Genomic DNA, 17,057 nt, shown 5'->3' on the forward strand with positions numbered 1-17,057 from the left:
TGAGGCAGGACTGTTTCCCTTCAATTGAAGATAGATCTGAGTATCATCGGCATATGAATGAAAACAAATGTTGTATTTTCTAAAAATTTGACCTAAAGGCAGCATATAAATGGAGAACAATATTGGCCCCAGTATAGATCCCTGGGGAACACCACAAGTAAGGGGAGCTGAGGAAGAGATAAAATTGCCAAAGCTCACAGAGAAGGTCCTGTCAGACAGGTATGACCTGAACCACTCTAATGGGGTGCCCTTTACGCCACAATGCTCCAACCGTGAAATTAAAATGCTGTGGTCAACAGTATCGAAGGCAGCGGTCAGATCTAAAAGCAGAAGCACAGCTGAGTCACCTGAGTCAGTGGCTAATAAAAGATCATTAAGAACTTTTAAAAGTGCAGTTTCTGTGCTATGAAGAGTTTTAAAACCAGACTGAAACCTCTCAAGAACATTGTGCCCATTTAGAAAAGATTGCAGCTGAACAAACACAATCTTTTCCAAAATTTTCGACAGGAAGGGGAGCTTTGAAATAGGCCTGAAGTTAGTGAGGACGGAGGAGTCAAGATTAGGTTTTTTAAGTACAGGCTGTACAACAGCATGTTTAAAACAGGCTGGCACAACACCTGAGCTAAGGCTGCTATTAAAAATAGCTAAAATGTCAGAACTGACAACCTTAAAAATCTTTTTTAGAAGATGTGTTGGAATAATGTCATTTGGACACGATGATGTCTTTGTGCCACTACATACTTCCTCCACCTGATCAAGACACACGGGCTCAAACTGATCAAAAACAGCAGAGCAGGTGAATATTTTAGACACGTCATGTGAGGGCAGGGCGATCATAGATCGAAGCTGTTTTATCTTATTGATAAAAAACTTCAAAAACCTTTCACAGGTTTCTGAGGAACTATTAATACAAGAAGCTGGGGAAATATTCAGGGCAGAGTCAATAATTGAAAAAAGAACCCGAGGATTATTGGAGCTATTCTCAATAGCATTAGAAAGAAACCTTGACTTTTCTGCTTTAACAATGTCCTGATACCTGTACAGACTGTCTCTCAACATGAGAAAGGACACCTGCAGCCCATCTTTTTTCCACTTACGTTCAGCCTTCCTGCACTCTCGTCTGGCTGAACGAGTGGCCTTATTTATCCATGGAAACATGAAGACTTTGTGTGATTAATGACGATGTGACAGAAAATGTACAAGGTGTTACATACTGATATCTCACTAAAAGTTATACTGACAACAGGAGGGAATGTCAATAGAAAATTGTACTTAGTAGTCAGTATAATCTTTTAATAATATAAATTTGCATATGGTAGTGATAGGATGTGCGATCCTTAACAGTCTGCAAAGGCTTTGTGTGCATTCCAGAGTGCTCTGGCATTCACACCCACATCCTGGGAGCATGGGAAAGGTTGTACCCTCTTTTATTGTTTTACGGTAGGATTAACGTAGCTATGTCAGTTTTAGTCTAAGTGCCTTTTTTACATATAGATGAACTGTTGGATTTTCCAGACCAGCAGGTTTAGGGAAGTCGTTTATGGGGTCACACTCTGACACACACACACACACACACACACACACACACACACACATACATATGCACCTCCACATTCCAATGTAAGGAACAAACACCCACTGATGTATAAATAAAGACCAGGGCAGTCTCAGGGCCGCGAGTCTCTGAGCCCTCACTCTCTCGTGCGAGCACTCTGGTGACTGCCCTTGCTAGCAAGAAAACCTGTGTGTTTCTCCTCTCTGATTCTCTGCTGAAGAAGTGTTTTAGAATATATCTCTTAACAAGCATTATGAGACTTGAGGTAGCTAAGCACTTTTTTTCTTTTGACTGGTGTGCCACAGCCATTTATATTCCATGACACAATATTAACGTCCACATTCCCCATGACTATGCCATGTTAAGGTATCTATAAGCCTTATATCTTACAACCCATAACCATTTAACCTGTGCTGATAACCCTGCTTGAACCAGAACATAAGTTTAAACAAGAACAGTACCTCACCTATAGAATCTCTACCAAAAAAATAAAAAACAACGAACATAACAAAAGAAATAGCGCCGTCTAAAAAAGGAACATGACAGAGCAAAAGCCCCGTGGGCAAAACCGTCTCTGGTCCGTGATGGTCCCGTGGACAGTGAACTGCTGTCCTCCTGCTGTCCCGTCGACACCCCAGGGAGCCCGCCCCCATCTTATGAAATTATTAACGATGCGCTCCCATACACATAATTTAGCTTACTAACCCCTTACTCCACCACTTCCTGAAAGTTCTCACGCACGAATTTCTCTGCCGCCTCAACGCTGTCAAAGCTCTTCTGTTGGCCTTTCCATGTTAATCGAAGTTTTGCTGGATGTGCCAGGGTGTGCTTTATCTGATGCTGCCATAGCTTCTTCATTACTGGGGAGAAAAGCTTCCTCAGCGCCGCTCGCTCCGCGGTCATATCTTCATAAAATGACAAGCGGCAGTTCTCCCACAGTATTCCTTTCTTCTGCTTAGCGGTCATGAGAACTTTTTGTCGTGCAGTGTAACGGAGAAATCTCACCAGCACGATTCGAGGTGGCTGACCAGGTCTCGGCCGTGGTCTCGTACTTCTGTGGCATCTTTCCAGCTCATATTCCTCCCCTCGTAGACCTAGGCCATCCGCGAGTATATTCATCACATAATCATTTATGAGGCAGCACGGTGGCACGGTGGTTAGCACTGTTGCCGTACAGCAAGAAGGTCCTGAGTTCAATTCCAACATCAGGCCGGGGTCTTTCTGTGTGGAGTTTGCATGTTCTCCCCGTGTTTGCGTGGGTTCCCTCCGGGTACTCCGGCTTCCTCCCACCGTCCAAAGACATGCAGCTTGTGGGGATAGGTTAATTGGATAATCCAAATTGTCACTAAATGTGAATGTGCGAATGAATGTGAGTGCGAATGGTTGTCTGTCCCTGTGTGTTGGCCCTGCGACAGACTGGCGACTTGTCCAGGGTGTACCCCGCCTCTCGCCCTATGACAGCTGGGATAGGCTCCAGCGCCCCCCGCGACCCTGAAAAGGATAAGCGGAAGCGAATGGATGGATGGATGGATAGATGGATAATCATTTATGCTGCCACCACTTTCCAGGCCCTCTTCCAGACTGATAAGCTGAACATTCTTTCTGCGGTTTCTGTTTTCCTGGTCGTCTACTTGGGCCCAAAGTTGTTCAAGCTTTTTAGCGTTTTTGCCATTATCTTCTGTTATGCTCCTCATTTTGTCTTCCACATCTGAAATGCGGCCCTCATCTTCGGTCATCCGTATTTGGATTGCACTCATAGCGTTTTTAAATTCGCCCACGTCTGACTTGATGTGAGATACATCGGCCGCAACACTAGTTAGGATAGTTCCAAGCTTAGTCATTTCGGCAAACAGGCCGCTTATATCCATCTTTGGCCCTTCTTCTTGGCTAGCAGGGCTAACCTTGGCACTGCTAGCATTACTTTCCCCCGCCGCCACCGTGGAGATTCGGGTTTGCACGCTCTTCTTCTTAGTTCCTGTGGCCATGTCTCTCAATAAATTCGAGGACACTGATCTAGCAAGTCACCGCAGTGAGGAAATATATTATTTGGGAGCGTTTACTTCGTTTTAAAACTAATGTAGGGTCGACGGGGGTCAGAGACTCTCTATGGCGCGGCCATTCCCAAATGCTCCATCCGCAAATTTTGACACTTTAATATCTTTCGAGTTCAGTTTTAGTTTTAGTTTAGGTTTCCATTATCGAGTGACAAAGATAGATTACCATTACATTTTGAATTGGCGCCTGGGCCCTATTTCAGGAAGCCGGTTTAGAAAACTTAGAGTGAAAAACGATACTCAGGGTTGAGTAACCCCGAACTGTCCAACTCGGAATATTCGGTTTCAGAAAGGCTGATAACAATTAGTTCAATCAACGCGGAGTTGCTTTAACCCCAAGTGAAGCGCGCGCACGAGGATACATAAAGCCCTGATAAGCGGAGCACAGAGTAAGCGAGTCACCATGGAGACGGAGGGAAAGAAGGCGCGGTCAATGTATTTTACAGCGCTTGAGGCCGAAATTCTGATGGCAGCATATGCCGATAACATGCAAATTTTGCAGAAAAAAAGGTAACACAGCCTCAGCTGCAAAAGAAAGGGAGCATGCATGGCAAAACAAAGCCGACAGAGTCAATGCGTGAGTGTTAATATAAACATTGATCTAGGGATTTCCACCCATTTAACACGTTATTTTATCATATGTTATTTTATTTGTTATTTTATACATTTTATGTTGTGATGTGATGTGAGCGCAGGTGGAACCCAACAGGCCCCAAACATTCCTGGCAGCAAGTAAAAATGAAATATAAAAATATAGTCCAAACAGGTGAGGTGTAATTGTATTATGAGCCATAGTGCTTGGTCTGTTTGTCCGATGTAAATCAATTGCAGTTAGAGGCTACATTAATTTTCTTTCTGTAAGCACTTATTGAAATTATCTGAGCACATTACAAGTACATATTTGCTTACTCTGTATGCTCAAATGTGACCCGTTATAGCCAACAGAAAAAAAGCGGAGGCCCGAAAAACAGGTGGGGGTCCTCCACCACCACCACTCACAGAGGCTGAGCAGTTGGCCCTCAGCCAAAACAGTGGGCGCCCTGTGGCCGAAGGCATCTCTGTGGGGACATCCTCTGAGTCAATAACCCCGCAAGACACAAGTGCCTACATAAGAGGTAAATTCAAAATAATACATGATGTGCGTACATCCTTTCTTCACAGTCACCTTTGCAGTGCTGCTCATTCATTTGATAAACTCTTTACCATAATGGATTATTTTGTAGTGAAGTTATTTTCCTACTGATTTTGCCTTCCCTCAGTCTTGGTTGTCTTTGAGAGCATAATGACAATGAAGTGTAAGCTGAGTGCTATATGTTTGTTAATTGCCATTTGGTCCCTTGTAAGTTATAAGTGACCTGTATAAACCTCATATTCTATCAGTTGATGGTGGTGGTGTACTGCATCTGGTGCAGCCTCCTGTTGAGCCAGACCAACATGCAGTTGTGAGTAATACTCCACAGATTATATGAGTTTACAGTAGAACAGCAATGTTGTTTATTTCTTTACTGCAGGAAAATAATGAAGAAACATTGACAGCTGTTACAGAGGAGGAAGCAACAGAGACACTTTATGAGGTTTACATCTTTTAATACTTTTTGTACAGGAAATACAGGCGACCAATAAAGCCAGTTGAACAGAAAATCTGTTTATTCTTCTTTCAACATGTTGAGGTGATGGGTCAAAAGAAATGATTGTGACATATGGTGTCTCTGACTGCGCTTCCATCTTGTATGTCCGTGGGAGGGTCAGGATGTTCATGGTTTGGATCACTGCTGATGTTTGGTTCAGAAGGACAGTGTTCTCCTCTAATTGTGGCAATGTTGTGAAGAATCACACATGCCACAATAATGTCACATGCCCTTTCTGGGGTGACCCTGAGTCTTTGCAGGCACTGGAACCGGGCCTTAAGCATTCCGATAGTCATTTCAATTCTGGCTCTTGTCCTGCAATTAGCCAGATTATATCGCTGCTGTGGGCCCGGGTCAGGGTAAGGGGTAAGCAAATAGGGTAAACATGGATACCCCCTATCACCAAGCAAGTAGCCAGTGAACTCTCCTAAGACAGAAGGATACACTTCAGTTCAAATGTCCCTGTAGCAATTGGTCTTTATATATTTTAAAGTATTCTCAACTCACCATGTCCAAATTTTGTGCTCAGTGTACATTCACGGAATATTTGTGAGTCATGGACAGAGCCTGGCCACTTGGCTTCCACATTTGTGATAATGTTGGCAGCATCACATATGATCTTCACAGTGCAGAGAACACAAATTAGCATCCATTACTATAATGAAATAATTTGTTAGTTTGAAATGCTACAGGGAACTATGTACCTGTACATTAATGCTGTGGAAAGACTTCCTGTTCACATAGTCTCCTTCATTTACTGAAGGAGCAATGATTGGAATGTGAGTGCCATCTGTACAGCCAATCACGCCTGGGAACCGTGAAAATAAATGTAAAATTTATGTAGTAGTCCAAGCATCACCACATCATAAATTAAGTTTTGGTCATCCTGATACCTGCAATTTTGTGGCATCCCTCTTTGATAAATCTTGTGGGTCTATGACCGGGGAACACCACAAACGAGTGCAGGAGACGTTTCAGTGCAACTGTAACATTCCTGACTGCCCGACAGACGGTAGCCTTGGAAACGTGCTCAGCGTCACCAATATTGTACAGAAAGCTCCCGTTTGCAAAGAAACGGAGTGCGGTACAAAGAATATGTAATGGACTGAGCGCATGTCCGCGATGTGTCACATGCGCAATATATGGCCTGAGGATGTTATCCAAATAACTTATTGATTGTGCTGAGAAACGGTAACGTTCGCACAGGAAATCATCAGGTAATGATAAAATGTCCATACGCGCTCTGATCACTCTCTCCCGGCGGAGAGCTCTGCGGAGAATTTGGGCTTCAAGATCTACTGGCTCTTCAAGGAAGGGACACGCCATGTCTGACACTTCCTACTGTCAGGTTTCCGACAAAGAGGCGGGGACAGTCAGGGTTAGTTGTAGTAAACCTGTTAGGGGGCAGGTTAGCTTCACGGAGTGTGTCGTCATAGTGACTCACTCAGGCTTCAGCTGAACTCGCTTTGTGAAACCGAAAAACCAGAGTTTTCGTTAACTCAGGGTATACTTAGTCAGACTTGGCACTAAACCGGCTTCCTGAAACAGGGCCCTGGTCCCTAAGTTGCGCATTTTTTTCCCTATACATAAACACGTGTACCACAAGTCGACTGTCCTGTAAATCTGAAATCATGCTGACCTGCTTGTCACAGCCCACTGAAGCCGTTACAGTACATGCAATAACAGGTCCTGAAACGACAGATGAGATACTGATGGAGAACAGGGTGATCTGTCTACTGCTGACACAGATTCCTGTAATGTCACCTTACTCATTCAATATGAACATTTAGTCTGAGTAAACTCAATGAGCTCAGAGCTGGAAAAACATTGAGCTACTTTAACATGGTGGGAAATAGTAGAAGCAGCTGTGGGTGGACTGGCCAGAGTTTCAGGTTTTTTTGTTGTTGTTGTTGTTTTTGGCATTAGATTAGAAGATTAGCCTATATCAGAAAAAAGTACCAAACGAGCATTTGAATAACCATTCCTGGAAAGTTCTAGTGTGTTCTGTTTTGACCAAAATATTTTACCAAACCTGTTTGTTGTTCATTCATGCCCTCATCATCAAACTCGTCTTTCATCTCCAGCAATGCGTAAAACTCTGCGGCGGCAATCAGGGCTGCTAATCATCTCTGCAATTACATCATAATTGTGTTTAATGACAAAATAAATGCTGAAGGAACAAACAAACAAACCGATCTTCAGTTCCATCATTCATCTTTAAGTGTATGTGTGTCAGCTGGTTGTAGTAATGCTACTTGGATACGCAGTGACGGCGCTAAAGTGTAGCAGATTAAACTTAATCAATTCAAGCACAGTGGGAGTCGTGCTGTGCTTATCCTTAAATTACTTTACATTACAAACTCTTGTTTTTTAACTTAACTTTTAACAGAATGATCTCTTATGTGTGTTATGGCCCATTGCCAGTCATTCAGGAAGGTGGAGTACTGTGACTTAAAACAGTTTTGTTTTTTTATTGTGGAAATGTTACAGAGTTTTTCTTCCTTTGGAATTGAGGACTGTTTTTAAGCATGTCCAGGAAGATATGAGTGAGGCGGTGACTATCACTGCTGAATTCCAATGATTCCTGCAGAGGATGCACGTGAGATGAAGAGGTGGATGTGAGGGAGAGATGAGGTGGAGTTTTCTTTAGAGCCTGTAACTACAGTATAAAAGCCTTCAGCTGAAGGATCTCTAGAGCAGCTCTAGAGAAGCTGGGAGCCGTCTCTGCCTCTGCCTTTTCTGGGACAAATGCCTGGACCGAACTGCACAAAGGTAGGGGCACTGGTGTTTAGCAAAGCCTCTGGAAGTCCAGCAGGGCAGTTAATGATTTTTCTTTATGAGATTAACAAATATCTGTGGAAGATTAGAGGTCTAGTGTTAGCTCAGTCCATTTCATTAATTATAAGACAAAATTGATCACAAACTCTTGAACAGAATGTGAAATATAGCAATGTAAAGGCACTTTTATTGCCAAAAGAACAACGAATCATGTGGTAAAAAGTAACAAAATGTCACGGCTGCTGAGGCGAGCCGTGTGGTGTTGGAGGAAAGGAGAACCCAAAATGCAGGTGATGACTGATGATTCGAGTGATGTTTATTTACAGGGTGGTGTAGTGGCAAAGAGGCAGTGAGGGATGACAAGGAACTAAACAAACCTAAACTGGAAAAAACTAAATAAACCTGAGAACACACGAAACAGGGAGTGAGGCAGACGCGGAACAGGACACCGTGGAACACAGACGAACCGGCAACAGGCAGGAGAACACACAGGGCTTAAATACACACAGCAGTAATCAGGGGATGAGAGACAGGAGGACAACACACCTGGAAGAAGTCAGAGGTGACGGGACAGGGGAAGCGTAAACTAAACACACTCACACGAGACAGGGACCTTCAGAATAAAACAGGAAACTCAGACACAGAACCAGACACTGAACTAACTAAACAGACAGAGTGACACCATAAACAGAACACAGAAGTGAGACCAGGGTAAGCACAGAACAGAAACCTAACAAACTGTAAATCATAACAGAATACATACTCAGGATAAACAAAAGCATAAAGAAACACAAAACACTGAGTCGTCAGACTCAGGACCATGACAGTCAGCAGGAGGCTGGACGGGCTCCTCGGGTCCCCTGGCAGGAACAGATCAGAACCAGCAGGCACACGGGCCTCTGGCAAACACATAGCAGACTGCAGCTGCGCGGAGCATTGACTCTGCTCAGGCAGCGACAGCCGGGTGCAGTCCTCAGCTGGCTTCTTAAGTTCCAGGGGTCCAGAGTCAGCTGGGGGCTGAAACCCAGCCTCTGGGGAGGCCCTGGAGTGCATCACAGTCTCAGATCTGTCCAGTAGTGGTGTGTGATACTGCATATTTTGGTATCGATCTGATACCAAGTAAATTCGGGCCAGTATTGCCGATACCAATACCGATACTTTTCAGTAAATAAAGTGGATGCCTCATTGAATTGCTAAATTGCAATTAATTTTCATGCCTTTAAGTGTTTTTTGTGATTTTTCCTTTTGTATTATTAATTACTTAAAACCCAGGACATAATTAGGAGAAATAATTTATTTATAATTAAATAAAAAATGCTTTATTATTGTGGCGGGCCGTGGTCTGTGATGCTGCTGCAGATGAGATGGACTCACCTTCACTGCATCTACAATCATGCCTCACCGGCTTAAAACCTGTGCGCTGCTTGTGCTGTTGTTGTTTTTGGTGTTGATGTGTACGGCTGCCAGCGGGAGAGCTGCAGCCATTGAATGTACTGTTACAGCAACCGTGTGATTATTGTAAGAATAAATGATGCGGCGAAGCATGAAAATGCCATGGGGTCTGCCGTGGTGGCGCTCTTTTTTTTTTTTCCCCTCTTTTTTGTTAATCTTAAGTGCAGGCAAACCAGTAAACAAATTAAAACAAATACTGTTGATAAACTATAATACAAAAATTACAATTAAAATTCTCAACAACAAAAACAATTGGTAAAAATATATTTAATATGTAAACTTAATAACCCCCAAAGTGTCTAAGTCACGTGACGTGTCAGCGCAACACCGAAACATAAGGGGGGGGGGAGGGGAGGGGAAGCAAAGTGTGCCTGCTCTCCGCTGACACAGGAGCGGCGAGTCCAGCGACCTGGCTGTTTCGTTTTTGCCGAAAGCACAGCATAGCAAACAAGCAGAACTCCGAGTAAAGAATCGATCTAACCAGGCTAGTATCGATCCGATACCGATCCCGACTTGGGATCGATACTATCGATCTTCTGCCAACTGAGCTACAGACTGGGCTATGGACTGTAGCATAGTCTGTAGTAAGTCTGGCTGTGACTGTAACTGAGCTATGGGTAGTGAGGCTGAATGTGGTGGAGGTGGCGACTGGGCTTCAGGCCGGGCGGCTAACAGAGCTTCAGGCCGGGCGGCTAACAGAATAAACACAGCCCCAGAATTAACAGTCCCAAAGTCTGGTGAAACAGAAAGAGTGTCTTTCTCACTCACCACAGCCGGCAGTTCTGAGGTCCCACCATCCGGCTGTGGGGTGAGGCGCCTATGACTAGGGATGGGTATCGTTTAGGTTTTATCTGATACCAGTACCAAACCGGTACTTTTGAAACGGTGCTCGAACCGGTGCTTAAAGAATGGAGAACACAAAATTGGTCCAAAAACCTCTTATGTTTAGCTGTTTTTTGTAAAAAGATAACAATGTTAGCCTTTTCCACAGCTATAGGGGATTTATGGCATCACTCTTGGCTGGAAGCAGTGCTTCAACCATGGAAAAAAAAAAAAAAAAAAACTTTATCCAAAAACCTCTCATGTTTAGCCGTTTCCCTCTTTTTCTTTGGCCATCTTAGCCTTTTTGGCCAGGGTGAAGGGAGTACCTGCCATCAAACAAGAAGTCAGCAGCATGTAACTACGACTGTTTGCTAGTTCACCTTACATGCATTAATGTAATAACGTGGTTAGCCTACTCAACGTAAATTACACACGAACAACATTAAGCTACTCACGCAGAGAAGAACGGCTGCTGCTGCGATCATCATCGGTCATCATTTGTGCTAGACTGGCAGGGCTAGGGGCCAGGACTCTACTCTTCGGGTTTTTGGGGGATGTTGCTAACTCCAGGTCAGATAACAGGCAACCCACGCGCAGTAGACGTGCGCAGTGTGAGGTCTCGCAGCAAGTTATCAAATACGGCGCATTTCTCGGCTTTTAACAAAATGCTATATGTCGCCAGGTGTTTCATCAGATTCGAGGAGTTACCTCCTTTGCACAGTATCACCTTAAAGCACTTATTGCAGGCTGCTGAGTTTGAATCTTTTGCTGTGAAGTACAGCCAGACTTTGACCACTTTGTCTTGGGCATTTTTAATCTTTAGCTCTGCTCTAAAAGAACGTAGGTACCTGGGCCCGCCTACTACGCTCGCGAAGGTAAAATGATTGGCTGGAATCCAAACTGTATGACATCTCAGGAAAAAAAAAAAAGCACTGAAATGTGCGCTGCTTTTCGGTCTGGTTACTACCATTTGTGTCAGAACCGGTACCCATCCCTACCTACGACGCGAACGTTGCTTCCTCCTCGGAGATCGCTCCAACGGGCCAGGTAACTCCATATCCGGCAATCCGGACCGCATATCCTCAGTTGGGCTGAGCAGACGAGCGGTAGGGGGGTGAAGGTGCAGCTCGTTCAGAAAGAAATTCTGAACAAGTGGGTGGAGTGAGCTGAACAGCCAGGTAAGACCGGAAACCAGTCGCTGCAATCGATTAGTTATGGCTTGGCGGAATCCCTTCTCCTCATGCTCCAGCCATAAATTAATTAAACTGTCCACAGAATAAATAATATCCTCCCGGAGCTCCTCGGGCAGGTTGAATGCTGCTGGGTCCATTGTGCCAGGTGTTCTGGGAATCCATCCTACCTGGCAAACCATCCTACCTGTTGTTTCTGCGCATGCGCACAACACGAAATTCAGTGGCAAATCATCCTACCGTTGTTAATAACAGCTACACACATACTCTGACGGGCAAAATGAAGTGGCAAACCATTCTGGCTGTATGCATATGAGCTACAAGCATACTCTGATGGGCAAAGTTAAGTGGCAACCCATCATACCTACTTAAATTGGTGCTAGAATTACTCTGTGACAGCAGAAATGTGCGTAAACTACTTACGGTAGGACGTTTTGCCAAAGTAGGATGGTTTGTCAGAACAGGTGTTCTTACTGTCACGGCTGCTGAGGCGGGCTGTGTGGTGTTGGAGGAAAGGAGAACCCAAAATGCAGGCAATGACTGATGATTCGAGTGATGTTTATTTACAGGGTGGTGTAGTGGCAAAGAGGCAGTGAGATGACAAGGGACTAAACAAACCTAAACTGGAAAAAACTAAATAAACCTGAGAACACACGAAACAGGGAGAGAGGCAGATGCGGAACAGGACACCATGGAACACAGACGAACCGGCAACAGGCAGGAGAACACACAGGGCTTAAATACACACAGCAGTAATCAGGGGATGAGAGACAGGAGGACAACACACCTGGAAGAAGTCAGAGGTGACGGGACAGGGGAAGCGTAAACTGAACACACTCACACGAGACAGGGACCTTCAGAATAAAACAGGAAACTCAGACACAGAACCAGACAAGACACTGAACTAACTAAACAGACAGATTCACAAACAGACAGTGTGACGCCATAAACAGACAGAACACAGAAGTGGGACCAGGGTAAGCAAAGAACAGAAACCTAACAAACTGTAAATCATAACAGAATACATACTCAGGATAAACAAAAGCATAAAGAAACACAAAACACTGAGTCGTCAGACTCAGGACCTTGACACAAAAGTAAAGACACTGCAAAAAAAAGTATTGTAATCCCCTCCAGTAACACTCAAGTTTAAATACAAATTTAAAATAAAGGGTTAAAAGGGCTGCATTTAATCGAGCATGTAAGGAAAGAAGGCATTGATATATATTAAAATTTCCTAAGATATGAGATTGCATTTTTCTTTTTTTACATGTTTTGATAGAACAAAGGTACAGACACAGTAATTAATCATTTATTGTCCCTCAGGGGATATTTCAAAGGCCACACTTAATAATGATGTAGAATGACTTTGAAGCACAGAAACGTGACCGCCACCAATACAACAGTAATCATACTGAAAAACAAAACACATTCACGAGTGGTCAGTATGTATACCTATGGTGTACCTTGTTATATATAAATGGAGGAAGAGTGTGTTTGCTCCTGAGTAACAGCTACATCTCTGCACTGTCAGGAAGTTCAGAAGATTACCAGCAGCTCCAGTTCTGATGTGCTGTCCTCCAGTGTTTCTGCCACCACCTTCACTGTTAGTCAATATTCATATTTCACCTCAACTTATCATGACTCAAACTGTAATTCTGAAATTAATTACTGAACATGCTGCTGACTGCAGGAGCTCCAGCCCCTGATGGCACACCCTTACTTACCATCTCAGAATGGGAACTCCCAGGAGGACAGGCAAGAGGACCGAGTGCAACCTGCAGGAGCAACAGCCCTGCAGAAAGCCAGGGCCCGTTTCCTCAAAGGAGTGTCCTACTTCTCTGGAGACATGGAGGTGTTTGGAAAATGGATGGAAAGTAGGTTAACATCAGCAGCTTACTTCAAATTTAAAGTTTGGAACTAAATAGAAAGTAGTTTTGCCAACAGTGCAGGTGGTATAACAATCTGGGACATAAGATAGTTGTGTTAAGTAAAAAAAAATTTGGTCATGCTATTTTGTAGAAAACTTTCTCACTGCTAATGCCGCCTTTTCATAGGAGCGTGCATGAGTCAGTTAATCAGCGTGTGGGTGTTGAAACTGGTAGGATTACCCAGTTAGCTTCTAAAATAGTGAAAAATACCAACTGGCATAACTGAAGTACTTAAATCAGAAAACATCAATAAAGCACTACCATGAAATTCCATGTATGACAGTATTCCCCAGCAGTGGCAAAAATCATGACGGGAACTTGAAAATGTGCCCTTGAGACAAGCAGCACTATCGAGTTTAATGTGTAACTACAGACAATGTGTAACTATTTCCCTCCATACATGTGAGAGTTTGCATAGAAGAAGATGATTATGTTAGTAACCCTTTCACAGCCTTTGAAGATGTGAAGTGTTTGCTGGCAGTCAAATATCTCTCACTGTCGCATCTTTCAGAGCAGTTCTTCCTGCTGCGGCTGCTGGATTGGGTCTTGCGCGGCGCGGCCCAGGTGATGTTTGTCAACAACCCCCTGAGTGGCCTTGTCATTTTTGCCGGCCTCATCCTGCAGAACTACTGGTGGGCCCTAAATGGCTTTGTGGGCACGCTCTTTGCAACCATTTCCGCTCTCCTATTGCAACAGAACAGGTGTGAGCACTCAGGTGTTTTTTTTCCCCCCTAACTGATGCTATCTTTAAATACTGTCAGTCTTAATGCCAGAAGGCGGGCCGAGAAGTCATTCTTGATGATTATCTGCTTGGCAGTAAAAGAAAATTTATCATTTGGCTTGAGCTAGAAAAAAAATTGATTCAAAAAACTTTCCTTCAGGGGTGCAATAGCTGCAGGGCTGTACGGCTACAACGGGATACTGGTGGGTCTGCTGATGGCCGTGTTCTCTAACGCAGGAAACTGGTACTGGTGGCTTCTTCTGCCGAACATCTTTATGTCCATGATGTGGTAAGACCGAGAAATGGTGAAACTGTGCACTAGGTTTGCATCATAAAAAGTGAAAGGTAGATAAAGAAAAGTAGATAAGCCAGTCACGAATCATGAATGCCATCAGTTGTCATTTTCTGTGTCATAATAGGTTACGTATTGTTCTGAGACATTGTAATAAAAGCAAACAAATGAATGAATAAATAAATAATACAAATTATTTGCTGTAGTTAAGTAGACAAAAGAGACCATATCAGTCATATACAGATCTGTCATCTCTGCTCCTAAAAGCTGGAAATGTGTAAAAAGAATGATTGATCTACATCGATGAGTCATAACAATAAAACTACAGGATGTCTGGGTGCCTCCTGTAGTATTTAGCACTGGGATATTAAGAGCACTCCCTGGTATTATGGATCGGGCTTGTTCCAGGGCATCACGTTTGATCAAAGTGCAAAATCTTTGTCAAACTCTTCAAAGCATTCCTGAGTAGTTTCTATAATGCAGTGGGGTGCATTGTTCTGCAGTGAGAGGGTGTTCCTGTCAGGGTGTGCTCCATCTACAACAATATTTTGGTGGGCGGTATGAAGGCCAGGACCCAAGGTTTTTCCAGAAGAACAATACAGGTGTTATTTACGCTGCCTTTCCGTGATTTTAACATTAGCGCAGACTGGTGTGATTGAACATAGATGTACTTGGGTTATTTTGTAAATGTGAGTTAAATGTGGAGCAGATTTCTGATGTGATGCCTTTTCATGTCCAGCCCCATTGTGTCCAGCGCCCTGGCATCTATCAACAGTCGTTGGGATCTTCCTGTTTTCACCCTGCCCTTTAACATCCTGGTGTGTCTCCACATGGTCGCCACCGGCCACTACAACAACTACTTCCCTCAAGTCCTCATTCAGCCACGCTCGGAGCTGCCCAACATCACGTGGGCTGAGCTTGACGTAGCAAAGGTAGCTGAAAGGAAATGATAACATGCAGATTTCGCAGCCTTTTTAACTTCAGAAGTCATGGTCTTGTAGCCGAGGTTTTAGCACATGCTTTCAGCTAACAAGTTAAAATAATGTGGACCTATGTTGTTAACTATATATGCAACTTTAAGTTGTTCACAAGTTAAATACAGCTGCACATCCAATAAAGCGGGCTTTACATTTCTGCCTGTACACTTTCAGCTCTTCATGTCAGTGCCAGTAGGAATAGGCCAGGTCTATGGCTGTGACAACCCTTGGACTGGAGGCATCTTCATCATCTCCCTCTTTATCTCCTCCCCCATCACCTGTGCTCATGCTGTCCTGGGATCTGCAGTGGGAATGGTTTCAGGTGAGAGGATGTCACAGTGTCTAACCAGGCATCCGATATTGTAAAAAAAAGGACATGCCATGTAAAACTTGTTCTGATCAGGAGGGTTTTAATTTACTAAGATAAACCAATCTTTGGGTGAACTCTTCTCTGGTAACAGTAACGAAATATTTTGCAGGTCTGGCCCTGGCGGCTCCGTTTGGAGACATTTACTTTGGCCTCTGGGGGTACAACTGTGTGTTAGCCTGCATTGCTATTGGAGGAATGTTTTATGCTCTCACCTGGCAAGTGCATCTGCTTGCTATCACATGTGGTGAGTAAAAAAAATTACAAAAATGCATTCTCTTATCTGCAAAATAAGGCCAAATGACAAGCAACCACGTGCAACCTTACCAAACAAAGGCTGTTATTTGTAATCACACTTTATCATTTACATCAAACAATTTTTCCCTCCTCCTCTGCAGCTTTTTTCTGTGCATACCTTGGCTCAGCCATCGCCAACATCATGTCCAGGGTAAGTACATTTTATTCTCACTCCTATTTTTATAAAAACTGTTAAAAAAAACATTAAAATATGTTTCACAACTGTTTTTTTTTTTTTTTTTTAAATCCACAGTTTGGTCTTCCAGCCTGCACCTGGCCTTTCTGCCTGTCTGCCCTGACTTTCCTTCTCTTAACCACGGGGACCGAAAGAATCTTTAAGCTGCCACTGGCCAAAGTGACGTACCCTGAGAAAAACCTGAGATTCTTCTGGAAGCTGAAGAAGCAGGAAAAGATGGAAAAGGCTGAAAAAGAGAGGAAAGAGAGAGAGGAGCAGCAGAGAGCTGTTGAGGAAGAAGTGATAATAAACGAGAAAGAGCAACTTAAGATAGAGCTAGAAAGAATGGAGCAAGGGAAAACAGAAAATGAGGCTCAAGAGGTTAAAAATGACTTGACGGAAGTTGAAGTACCTTAGACAGCCGAGGGACCTGGAGATGAAAGAAACACGGAAAATGATTTGATCGAGGTCACGCTCACTGATTATCTTTAAAGCTAGATTTATGTATGAGTAATGTATGAGTAAATATGCGGTAAATTTCATTCAGAGATAATGTATGTTTCAATATTCTGGTGGTTCTTTGCAATGTTTATACAAATATGTGTGGTTTTATATATTTAAAAGACCTTTTTTTAAACTAAAAACCTGGTGTGTGTGTGTGTGTGTGTGTGTTTCATTCAGTGCTTAATAAAAACAGAAAAAAACGCCCTAAAGTCACATCAAATATACTCAGGTTTTGCATCGGTCAATCCCCAACTGGCTAAATACATTGGTCAAGTAACGAAGCTGTTAAAAAGAAGGACTTCTTAGTTATTTTT

At 43.4% G+C, this 17,057-nt stretch overlaps 1 protein-coding gene across 2 annotated transcripts; it reads left to right on the plus strand.

Annotated features, from left to right (window-relative positions):
- The first annotated feature begins 3,804 nt into the window (after positions 1-3,804).
- On the plus strand, positions 3,805-16,839 carry slc14a2 (solute carrier family 14 member 2). Of its 2 annotated transcripts, none has more exons than XM_080894342.1 (10): positions 3,805-4,724; positions 13,014-13,085; positions 13,173-13,356; positions 13,922-14,111; positions 14,292-14,420; positions 15,163-15,355; positions 15,575-15,722; positions 15,880-16,014; positions 16,166-16,215; positions 16,318-16,839. In XM_080894342.1, the coding sequence occupies exons 3-10, from the start codon at positions 13,188-13,190 to the stop codon at positions 16,654-16,656; spliced, it is 1,353 nt and encodes a 450-aa protein (XP_080750468.1). In that variant the 5' UTR covers positions 3,805-4,724; positions 13,014-13,085; positions 13,173-13,187; the 3' UTR covers positions 16,657-16,839. The 2 variants fall into 2 exon arrangements, with proteins under 2 accessions (XP_080750468.1, XP_080750467.1); XM_080894341.1 differs by lacking the exon at positions 3,805-4,724 and adding an exon at positions 7,478-8,009.
- Positions 16,840-17,057: the final 218 nt, after the last annotated feature.

This window comes from Rhamphochromis sp. 'chilingali' (assembly GCF_963969265.1).
Source record: "Rhamphochromis sp. 'chilingali' genome assembly, chromosome: 10".
NCBI classification, from domain to species: domain Eukaryota; kingdom Metazoa; phylum Chordata; class Actinopteri; order Cichliformes; family Cichlidae; genus Rhamphochromis; species Rhamphochromis sp. 'chilingali'.